Below are 12,992 nucleotides of genomic sequence, written 5' to 3' on the forward strand. Positions count from 1 at the left end.
AGCATCTAAGTGCAATTGAATTATACACAACGCGAGCATAGTACGTGTATAATGCATAATTTTGTCATCATGCCTGAGTTGTGTGAAGTTAACCGTTTAAGTTTCATTAAACAGTACATATATGACGATTGTACAGAAAGTTATGATAACTTACACTAAGTCACTCTCGTTGGCACGATGTTCCGCGCAATGTGGTCTTGTGTTGTGGGGGAAACTTGAGTACCAGGAGAAAACCCACTTGTCTGGCTAAGTAACTACAAACAACACTGACACATGCGCCCAGACCGGAAATGAAACACCTATTGTTTCAAGATGAGGCGGCCCGGTTTCGATTCCAGGCTTGGGCACATTGAGTTTGGTTGGCGGACAAATACATGTAGTCAGACAAGTCGTATCCCCCACAATAGATTTACTCCGTAATGTTATTATTCTGTAGGTTACTTGGTTAACCGTTGTGACCTTATGTCATCTAAATAATTTAATAAAGGATTAGTTGAATTTTAATATGAATAAATCACCACACCAATCTGGCCTAATGTGTTTTACCTACATGCAAATTAGCGGAAAAACCGTTCTCGCTGAATTCCGGATAACACTTATTCAAGTCCACAATATTTCACAACATCTTGACAATAATAGTGACTGGTAAGTTAATTTAACTTTTTTCACCGATGTTTTAAGATAAATAAAGTTTGATAGACTTAAATGACAATGATCAAATTTTGTGTAAAGCTACTTAAATGAAAAATATGTTAAAATATATATTTCGATTAAACTTAATGACAATATTCAAATTTTGTGCAAAAAATAAATTTTTAAATGAAAATTTGGTTAAACGATATCTCACCTGCCTTTTTAGTGTAAATCAAGAATAATCTGATCAGCTGGCTGCGACTCCATAAGCATTAATCCCATATGTTGGGGGTGGCTTCTGGACTAGTACAGTGTTCATGACCTCCAGGATATGTTTATCACTTGTCATCATAAGGTTAATAACCATTTGTAACATATTTGTATGTGCATAATTATACAGGCTATAAAACAAAGTTTTTGGAAATTCTCTGCTGTAAATAATTTTGTTAATCCTATTTACTACTCTTGTTTGAGCTAATACTTACTTTACTAAATGTTTAACCCAACTAAATAAATCTTAAAGAAAACAACAAACAAAATTAATCAGATTGATAGTTGTCCATGCTAATCCATGTCCAGCCTGCATTTCAAAGACTGAGTATTCAGATTATGTTCACAGTTTGAACCACCAGTGAACATTGATCAGTCTTAATGCATCTTTAGCAAGCTATAATCAGATGTATCCTTGCCATGTTTTCATGTCATTGTAACGACAATTTACGGTATATGCTGAAATTATGAGGTGTTCTGTTCTTTTCTGTTCAGATTTTATCCAATATTTGTCTCTGATCTTCACAAACTTGGGAAGTAAACATGACATGCATGTAAGCTTTGAGCTCTGCGCAATGGTCACTTATTGAAAGTTGTATAATGTTGAACAGTTAACAATGTGTTCTGTTCATATTTTGTCCAAATTTTGTGTCTGGTCTTCACAAACGTGGGAAGTTAACATGACATGCATGTAAGCTTAATTTCGCTTGGTCACTAATTGGAAGTTGTACAATGGTGAACAGTTAGCAAATAAATGTTCTGTTTTGTTCCTATTTTATCCAAGTTGCGTCTCTGGTCTTCACAAACTTGGGAAGTAAACAGGGCATGCATGCATGCTTAGCTCTGCTTTGTCACTTGTATGTCAGAGAAGGTTAAAATAATCCATCAGAGTATATAACCATCCTCCATTTTTCTATTGATGAAACACAATCCCTTCATTTGTCAATTGAATGTTTAAATGACAAACCAGCATATTGTAGTAATTGTCATATCAACCTCGTTTCACTAAAGTAGGCTGCGAAAAAGCTGTTCTTAACTTAAGATGAAGTCAAGCTCCACTAATTCACTAACTGTTCCACAGTATTCAAATACTGAACTTACTTTCATGGTATTAATGTGTAATTATACAACTGCAGTTTTATGGTCCGCTGATTTTTCACATGTTCTAATTTTAATACAGTCTCATGTGCTAGCTACAAGTAGGTATTTCTTAAAAATTCAAATGAATGTTCTTTTAAAGCATATTAATACAACCTTGATGGTAAATGATTCTCACTATTCAAGTTGTTCAAATTTTCCCCACTTTCCATTCAAATGCACAAACAATCCCAAACAATCAATAACTGCCTACCATAAAGACATTTCATTTAAATCTAAAATCCCATAATCTCCACAATGGCCATCACATTTTCACTAAATCACAACATTTTGTGAATCTGCACAGGTAATTTTGAGGTATAAAATCCATAGTCTCAGAAGTCCCCATCAAATATTGGCATTTCTAAATAACCATCAGTTTTCAATAAAACCACATAATGGCAACTTTTTGTGAATCTGCACAGGTAATTTGGATGTATAAAATCCATAATCCCAAAAATACCCATCTTATTTCGGTGTTATTAAATAACCATCACATTTTTCACAAAATCACAATTAAAAACGCAATATCCACAGAGGTAAAGGTAAAAATATCAATGAAATCATTGACTGGCCAACTAGGTTTCTCCCTACTGTTCTGTATACTGTAAACAACGCTGTTAACCTTCCGTAAAACCAGTTTAACTCCATTTTTGTACACTACCTTTCTATCACTTCACCGCAAAGGAAGTTCATCTGTTCTTGTCGGCTAATTCAAGCATTAAATAAGTTTAACAATAATCATTTAACATCATCTGCATTTTAAGCTAATCCCTCAATTTATTAAGTCTGAATATTAAAATGGATAAGAAACAATTTGATGTACAATATTTTACATTTTTTAGCCATGAAGTCTTATCTAACTAAGATGTCGGAAATATTAAAGTGAGTAGACAGTTTCACTTTAAAAATATATATATTAATATATGACACTGGAAATATATTTTCTTCAAGCCAACTCAGGCATGCAATTACAATAAAAAGTATACAAGGTCTGCATGTTAAAGCTACACTCTCGTCAATTTTTTGTTGGTGAATATGAACAACTGTCTTATATTACTGGCTTCCAGATATTCACGAAAAAAATGGCTCATTCTAAGACAAAAATTAAAAAGTTGTCAAAATGGTCAATCTGTGAGAATGCAGCTTAAAGCTACTGTTAATACTGATGAAGTTTGAATTTTGAACAGGAGTAGACACTACAACATGTAACATTGATTGTGTTTTCAGTGTATAGTCATGCATGTTTATCTGTGTTCATGAATTGATTCAAGCATGAAAGAATTGCACTTAAATGAGATGCATGTCAAACTACTAATTAAGATACAAATAATTTAAAAACAGAAACATGCATGATCTTTTAGATACAATGTTTCATTACTTCCTTTTGTGGTCAAAATTATATTTGTTCAGAGACAGCAGTATTATTCAAGATTTTCAATACATTTATTTTCAGTAAATCAGCTGTTACTGATTTTAATCACATGAAGTTGTTGATATATTCAATGACTGACCAAATCAGCTAGTAGGTAGTGTACACAATATAAAATAAAATATTGTAAGTTTGTACTTTCACAACAAAATGGTTATTTGACTGCATATACATGAATACTAATGTGTTCATAATCACTAACAATATTTTATCATTATTTAATTTAAGGAGAATACATGCCAATTTTTGTTGACAATTTAAACTAAAATACACTTAAGTTAGGGAAATTAGAGCATTTTTCTCACATTTTAAAATAATAATTAACATTATTAAGTTTTTCTTTTTAAGTTTTGAAAAAAATATCATCAAGACATGCATTTTTTGATGTGTCATACAAATTATTCATTTTTGATATATTATATTATAAAATGTGAATTTGTCCCTTTAAATCTCCTTTTAAGAAAATGAAGATATTTGGCAACAAATCATTTTAAAAAAGTGTAACTTCAAAACTGATTTATTATTAAAATATGTTTATCCTTTACAATAAAAGCCAATAAATTGTTTATTTAACGAATGTAAAGAACACTGAAATGTTAAAGTTTAACATTGATTATTTGTTTTGTATTACTGTAAGAAATACACAAGGGTAGATTATACATACGCAGGGAAAAGTAGTGCGAAATATTGTAAAACAACAACAATTAATTTGAAGTTCACTGGAACTTGTAAACGGGCAATGATAAAAAACTGTGTCAGAATTTGTTGGCTCTATATCGCATGGCTATAAATGTCTTAGTTGGTTTGAACCAAATTAAAAGGACCAATTTTTTTCATGTTAAATTTGATCGGATGGCTCGATTTCTCAGGGGTCGATTTTTCTACACGCTCAATGTCATTTTTGTGGTTCATAGTAAGAATTTCACACTTTGTTTTGTTTCATTGGCTTGATGTCTATTTCTTAAGTCACAGGTAAGACTGTCATTGTATAATAATACATCGTATAATTTGGTAAATAAATGATATTTAGAACAAGAGGGCCATGAAGGCCCTGTAACGCTCACCTGATCCAAAAAAATCATCAAGAATAACATTCTGATCAAGTTCCATGAACATATGGTCATAGATGTGGCCTCTAGAGTGTTAACATGCTTTTCCTATTATTTGACCTGTTGACCTAGTTTTTGACCGCACATGACCCAGATTCGAATTTGTCTCAGAGCTGATCGATATAAACGTTATGACTAAGTTTCATGAACATACAGTCATAAATTTTACCTCTAGAGTGCTAACAAGCTTTTCCTATGATTTGACCTGATGACGAAGTATTTGACAACACATGACCCAGATTCAAACTTGACTTAAGGATTATTAAAATGAACATTCTGACCATCTTTCATGAAGATACAGTTATAAATGTGACCTCTAGAGTGTTAACACGCTTTAACTACAATTTGACCTGGTGACCTTGTTTTTGACCGAACGTGTCCCAGATTCAAATTTGTCCTAGAGCTAATCAAATAAACCATCTGACTAAGTTTCATAAACATATGGTCATAAGTGTGGCCTCTAGAGTGTTTACATGCTTTTCCTATTATTTGAGTTAGTGACCTAGTTTTTGACCGCACATGACCCAGATTCAAATTTTTCCTAGAGCTAATCAATATAAACATTCTGAGCAAGTTTCATGAACATATAGTCATAAATGTGACCTCTATAGTTTTAACAAGCTTTTCCTATAATTTGATCTGGTGACCTAATTTTTTACCACACATGACCTAGATTTACCCTTGACTTGAAGATTATTAATATAAACATTCTGACTAACTTTCATGAAGATACAGTCATCAATTTGACCTCTAGAGTGTAAACAAGCTTTTGCTTCAATTGCACCTGGTGACCTGGTTTTTGACCGCACATGACCCAGATTCGAACTTGACCTAGAAATTATTAATATTAACATTCTGACCAAGTTTCCTGAAGATACATCATACATGTGACCTTAAGAGTGTTAACAAGCTTTTCCTTTATTTTGACCCGGTGACCTAGTTTTTAACCCCAGATGACCCAATATCGAACTCCTCTAAGATTTAATTGAGGGTAACGTTCTGATGAAGTTTCATTAAGATTGTGGCCATATTGTGACCTCTAGAGTGTAAACAGTCAAATTGTTGACGACGGACACAAGGCTATCACTTCGTGCTCAGGTGAGCTAAAAATACAACCATCCCAGTTTTCTTTTCTTTCCAAAAACATAAGATAAGAACCTAGTAAGAAATATTTTTCTCTCATCTAAATACTGCATGATCAATACTAGACCTAATAAGGAGTAAATTGCCTGTAAATATAATATGATTGATGAAGTGTTTTTATCCCTGCCATTATAAACAATGAGCTTACAGATTCATCGGCCGATAATTGAAACAAAGGTTGAGGAAAATAGGGCACTCAGCTGCTTATAATTTAATGTCTAGTACAAATGCTTTGACCATACATAATAAAGCATTGTTTAGATATCATGCATTTGAAGAAAGAAAATATTTTGTCATGGCAGTGTAAGTTTGTTATCATTGCATGGCATTGTCACTATTGATTACATCTGTATCATAGATATATGTCTCTTGTGGTTGTGTATGGGCCGGAAGCCTTTTGTACAATAAACTTGAAACTTGAAACTTGTTGCATACATTGGAATACCAAATGGTTTCATCAGAGGTTGTAACATAATATATAATTTAGCCAGATTATTAAGGAGACAGAATGGACACTGACCAAGATTCTAGTAAAATGCCTGAAAATGAAAAAAAAAATGTTAGGCCTGGAAAGCATTATTTCTGTATGAAGTTAAAGCTGCACTTTCACAGATATAACATTTTAACAACTTTTTTATTTGTCTTAGAAAGAGCAAATTTTTGCGTAAATATCTGCAAACCAATGAGAAAAGATTGCTGACAAAAGATAAGATCGCAGATTTTCATATTTCCGTTCGAAAATTAATGTTTGATGGCTTAAACCGCTACTAACAGTTCAAGAAAATGCCAAAAAAACATCAATATTTGAACTTAAATATAAAAATCTGCGATGTAGTATATCCTTGTCGCACATCTAATTGGACAGATACTTTTAATTGCCCAAATGTTGCATTCCTACCACTGTCAAGCCGTTAATTATGCGACATGGAAATGCGTGTCAAGTACTGATGTTAAGTTCTGACTTTAATGGCCCAACAAACAAAGCATAACGTCAGTATAACACTGTCTTTGTTCATCTTTGTCACACATGTTTTGCAAGGACATCCTAAAACCACATTCATGTTTTTACAAAAGCCCAGACAATTTCATAATACATCAATTTCAACCACATTTTCCAACTTTATTTTCTATTAACATGATATCTCACGTAAGGTAATACTTATATATGTTTTTTTTGTTCCTTATATACTTTCTATGGTTTCTTACACAACGCATCATATTTCTGTCAACACAGAGAAAGACTGCAGGGAAGCCCCTTGGTAACTTGTATTTCATTTTGATCACCAGGGTCACTCATTTCCTCTTTGAAAAGAGCCCTGAAATCAGCCATTTTTAATGAGACCTGATAGGTTTCAAATGAGGCTTTAATTCACACACTTTCCAGTGACACCTGAAATTAGCCACTTTCCAGTGAGGCCTGCATTCAGCCACTTTCCAATGAGGCTTTAATTCACACACTTTCCAGTGAGGTCTGAAATTAGCCACTTTCCAGTGAGGCCTGCATTCAGCCACTATCCAATGAAGCCTGCATTCAGCCACTTTCCAATTAGGCTTGCATTAAGCCACTTTCCAATGAGGCCTGCATTCAGCCACTTTTCAATCAGGCCTGCATTCAGCCACTTTTCAATCAGGCCTGCATTCAGCCACTTTCCAATGTTGCCTGCTTTCAGCCACTTTTCAATGAGGTCTGCTTTCAGCCACTTTCCTATGGGGTCCCCATTCAGCTACTTCCCGCCTTCAAGTGTTGGTAACTTTCAATTTCAAGGCTTTCATTACTCTATTTAAGTCATGCAAAAAAATATATTTAAAGGGAACTAAACTCACAATCACACACCCTGACAAATTATGCCACAATGTGTACACTATTGCAAATTAATTGTTTTCTTCTAACCTCCTCATGACCTAAAGACCACTCAAACATTAGCAAGTACTTTCATTTCAACAAGTTTGAAGGAACTTAAAAAAAACAAAAACAAAATAACCAAATTATGTCCTTTTGAGATGCATGCGCCACTTTCACTCAGATGTCATTACCACATCGTCTTACTCAATGTGTAACTGCTTTGCTACAAAATGTGTCCACTTTTCCCAATAACCCAAAATAAAATCCCATCATTCAAAGGGAGCTAACACTCAAAAGTATTAAAAACTTACAAAATTATGTCCCTCAGATATTTTTATGCCATTTTCAACTCGTACTTCATAAAAAAATCTGGTCTTTTTCAATTGCTTGGCCACAAAAAAAGGTACCAATCATCTCTTCTGCCAGAAAAATCGGAGATTTAAAGGTAAATAACTCTCAAAGTATTCAAAACTCACCTGAATGTTTCCCTTTGAGAATGTCAGCTCATTGTCTCATTTTTAATCTCAATTGTACAACTGTTTGGCAATTAAATGTGAGGAGATGCTCTTTTCTGTTAACAAGATCAATTCAAGGGACCCAACTTGCAAAATACTAAAAAAATACTTAATTATGTCCCTTTGAGATTTATACGCCATTGTCAGCTCAATGTCCTCAATTGAAATCTTCTCCTGCCAATTTGTAGGACTGTTTGGCAATAATCATGATGAGTGGAGATGTTCTTTCCTGTAATCATGATCATATCAATCTAAGGAAACTAACTCTCAACATATTAAAAACTCACCTATTTATGTCCCTTTGAGATTTATATGCCATTGTCAGCGCATTGTCTTCATGAACAATCTCCTCCTGTCCATGCGACTGCTTGGCAATAGAATGTGTGGAGATGCTCTTTTCTGCTAACAAGACCCGTAACTGTAGACACTCCTCTCGCCTTCTCTCCAGTTCGTCTGCCTGAGCTTCAAACTGTTCTGTAAGGGGAAATTATCATTTGTTAACTATTATTACTATTATCTTAAATTTGACAAAGGGAGGTTACTTTCTTTGAAATTTCATAAAGGGAGGTAATATTCTGGACTTAAATTAGAAATGGACAGTATTTTAATTTCAGTAATTTTATATCAAAGTTTAAATTTTGACAGCTATTTTCTTAAGTTAGGTCAATTTGTTGATTATTTGTGTAGGGCAGAACATTGAGATTAGACTTAGATTTTTTTTTACAATACTTGTCATTCCTTAATAATGAATTGGCAGAGCATTTACAATTTCTCAGAAAGTACATGCAACTTGAATATTGATGTGAATGGCAACTGGAAAAGGGGTAAACAAGCAATAGAGGTAAAAGGCCAATAAAGGTATGAATTTTGATGAACAAGACCAGTGATCTGTAAGCCTGCACAGATCAGCATTGTGCATTTGGGATTTAAAGGTTCATGGAGGTATTATATCATTTTTATTTAGCAGAAAGTATAATATGGAGTAAATCGTATATGTCCGATACAATGAAGGTACATATCAACTAATTTAATGAGATGTAACAATTGAATATCCAGGGTTTTATAATTGTCAATCCTTAAAATAGCTATTTGAATATGAGGGGCTCATGCCCAAAGCAAAGTTAAGGGACTTAGACCCCTTTTGACATTGTTTCCAAGGTCATATGTGTGGATTTCAAAGTATACTTCTAAATGTTTTTGATGCATATGTTGGAGCAATAAACAATCGTTACATCATTTCTGTACAATAGTCTAAAGATAAATGTTCTCAATCCTGAACATCGGAGCTTAATTCAAACAATTTTGAGATTATAAAAATCACTGAATGATGTGCACCTATTTTTGGGAGAGGAATAAAATTGCTGACATCAAATTTGTAGGTCATAGGTCACTGAAGGTTATTCATAGCTGATTATTGAAAAGCATTTAGAAACGATGATGCAAAGGTTTTAATAACTGTATATATTAAAGGTAGACTTGGCATAACATGGTATGCAGAATGCTGTTCCAGGTAAGAAAGTGAAAAGGTTCTGTCTTTTCCTTTATTCAATGTCACTCAGAACCTTTAATATTTCAACCTATATTTCAAAATGAAGGTATAGTGTCAAATAATGACATACCATTACACAGGAGTGACAAAATGCTGAAGGTCAAGAGTGCATATAATAATGGTGTCAATGGTTAGTATGACATAGTTCTGAAGGTCAAGATTGCATATAATAAAGACTGGGGTCAAAGGTAATTTAAGTTTAATACCACTTATAACTTTTGCTCCGTCATTTGCTCCGCCTCCATCAGTCATCCCACGTCTCCTGCTTATTCTACGACCTTAATTTATATCACAAACTAGATAACTTCCTAACCTATTTCTTCTTAAAATGTGTAAGAGTGGCAGTCAAATTAGCTGAACGAGTCAATTCTATTTTGACACAAAGATTTTCTCTACAATGTTGTTAATGCATTAAGGTATCAGGCCAAACCTTCTCGAAAAAAAACCCCAAACCTGAGAAGCTAATGTATCTTATTTCAATAAGCCAAATTTCTTACTAAAACTTGGAAGTAGAAAATAGTTCATCATGAGTATCGTTAAGATAATTTACATTAGGTTTGAGTCTCAGAACTCCTTAAATGAGAAAACTCCATAAAAATATCAACTCAGCTTGAATCTGTTATTATGTACATCAGATACCTTAAATTACCCATGTTAAGGTAACTCCCTAAAATGAGATTTCTTTCTATTTTCAAAACAAACAGAATCATCAAAGTAAGTGAGAATGTGGAATCTGTATTCAAAATGCAACTAAAGTGAATGTTATGGTCAAACATCAATGACTTCTTTCACTGTATTGGTTGGTTATTTACACTTCTTAATCCGACTTGCTACACCAATCTTAGATCCAAATAAGACTAATATTGAATACAAACCATCCATGGAGTCCATAAAAAGATAATTCAGGGCATTTTCAGAGAATAAGTAAGACCACTGCAAACACAATATATTTTTTTTTCAGGATGACATTATTAATATTATTTTTATTATTTTTTTCTCACCTAAGAATTCCTTGCCCGCAGCAGTGGGCTTCTGTCCTTTGTTGAAGTATGATGTCTTAGCGATGGATTCCATCAGCTTGGCCACCTCACGTTTCAGCTTATAATTCTCATTTTCAAGTTCAAGTATCTATGAAAACAGATGAAGAAAATGTGTCACTGAATGGATATGATACCCCCATAGCTTCAAACGAGTAAAAACATTGTCATTTGATTTGGATACTTCCCTTACATGATTAAAATAAATCAGTTTTATCAGTATTCTATTTTTTCATAAATATGATAATAAAGTATGAACAATTCATTGTATTAGGAAAATGAGATTTAAACTCCATTAAATATTGATTGCCTTCTTATATAGAGTTTCAGTATAAGATTGCAATATATTTTACTGAGTGAGCAACAAAAAACTAATTTCTCCAGTATTCATGAGATGAAATATTTTGCAATCTTACATTGAAACAATTTTTCTTTTTATCATATACTCATAAAGGATATAAATGACATTTAATTGTAGCTTTTTAGTAAACAATTCGGAATTGTATGTGGACTTAACATCATTTCGGAAATAACATCATTAAAATGTGTTTAAGCCCTGTGTACGCTTACATTTGATTTGGAATAGGGAGCAGTGTTTAAATTTAAAACAGTAAAAAAATATATATCACATTTTTATTTCACAAATAAATCATGTTAATCACCTTCAAGCATATTATTCATTTCCTCGATTGAAAATTCTCATTTTCTTTTTAGTTCTTGCATTTTAGATAATAGTATACTATATACTCAATTGCATTTTACAAATATAAAATAAAATTGACACTAGGTAAAATATGAAACAAAATATCTAAGTATCAAAATATAATGTTTTTTAAAAACTAGAGAAAAAAGAAGATATGAATAGTTATGTGGTTAAGACTAAAAAAATAATGTTTCTGGTTACATGCCCAAATAGATATGAGTCTGTAAGTTTTTTTTTATTAGTTTAATAAGGCATGTTAAATTACTGTCTAAAGTGCATTTTTTGTGTTCATATGCAACGAAGAAGCATATTGAGCTGGTGACAAATACATAGAGTCAGTCAGGTAACCAGAAACAACTTACATTTATTTAGGCCTTAGTATCATATATAATCATGCATATAATTTATATAAAAAATAAAATGAATACATGTTTTCATTAACTACTGTGTAACATTAAGCAATATTGCCAATTTCATGTTAGTATACGATGCAAATGCTCAAACACTCAAAGATCTGAGCTTTTGGCAAAATGTTTGCTCTGTCCATATGACTGTTGAAGTATCAATTTGCCATTTTTAGTTTAGCTTTAAGTTTGTTAATGGCAAAATACTAAGCCTGCTGATCTGTCATAAAACTCTGTGAAGTCTGGTAACCATTCAATGCAGAAACAATCGATATGATATAAATGTAAGGTCAGTAAAGTTTCAAATGAAACTAATTTGATTTCAATTTTTACATTCATTTGACAGCAGCTCTATTTAATCATCGTGAAGCAGGTCAAGCAGAAATACATCTAAAGCAAAAATGACCTCAGCAATAAATAGGACATCATACTCTATTGTTACTAAATAAAAAAATGCAAAGTCCGTGTTATATATGTTTATTAAAGGTCATGACGTCTTTTAAGGTAAATCATTTTCTTTTTTTTTGTAAAAAACAAACAAATCTGAATTGATAACAAAAGCTGTCAATTTTACTTTACTAATTGCTGCTTGTTGCAGGTCTTTTGTTACCTGCTCTTATATAGTTCACTATGTTTTCTTACAAATCAAAACATTATGTTTAATCTATATAGCTGCTGAAATACATTTCTAAAGGCCACCAACACCAAAGCCCTCCAGAAAAATCCCACAAAACCATGCTAGCCATACAATCAATCTAGCCATCACAATTTATAATCATAAGCCATTAATCAATCATTTTTGTGAAGAATAGTTTTTGAGAAAAAAACTGGTATTTTTTAACTTCAAGGTTTTTACCTCATTTTTGTTTTGTTAACAAGAAAAACAACTCTGTAAAAATTACTCATGGTCAAAATGTTAAACACAAAGTTATGCTTTTCAAAACAATATTTCGAAATAGAAAAGAATGCCAACATACAATGCATGACTTCACACACGTGCACAAAGACAGCTTTATAATAATGTTTATAGAACAATAAAAATAAACATAGATAAAATACTGTACAACTCTAACAAAAATAGCATTTATAAATACACTAACAGAACTGAAAGCTAAAACTACAATTGATAGCAATATAAGGTTGGCTGTAATGTGTTAAAATCTAAATCTCACATGGCATTGTTTCAGTTTTATCATTATAACAATTAATACATTCTT

The 12,992-nt window shown here is 32.4% G+C and overlaps 1 protein-coding gene across 1 annotated transcript in view; it reads right to left on the reverse strand.

Annotated features, from left to right (window-relative positions):
• LOC128222380 (unconventional myosin-Va-like) overlaps nucleotides 1-12,992 on the reverse strand; it is a 77,969-nt gene that overhangs the window by 17,164 nt on the left and 47,813 nt on the right. Inside the window, exons 14-15 of the mRNA XM_052931354.1 lie at nucleotides 10,633-10,759; nucleotides 8,370-8,556 (exon numbers count right to left, since the gene is read on the reverse strand). Of these exons, the coding sequence (XP_052787314.1) occupies nucleotides 8,370-8,556; nucleotides 10,633-10,759 (314 nt within the window). The remainder of the gene's footprint in view (nucleotides 1-8,369; nucleotides 8,557-10,632; nucleotides 10,760-12,992) is intronic.

The sequence above is a fragment of the Mya arenaria genome, chromosome 16, assembly GCF_026914265.1.
Source record: "Mya arenaria isolate MELC-2E11 chromosome 16, ASM2691426v1".
Taxonomy (NCBI): Eukaryota; Metazoa; Mollusca; class Bivalvia; order Myida; family Myidae; genus Mya; species Mya arenaria.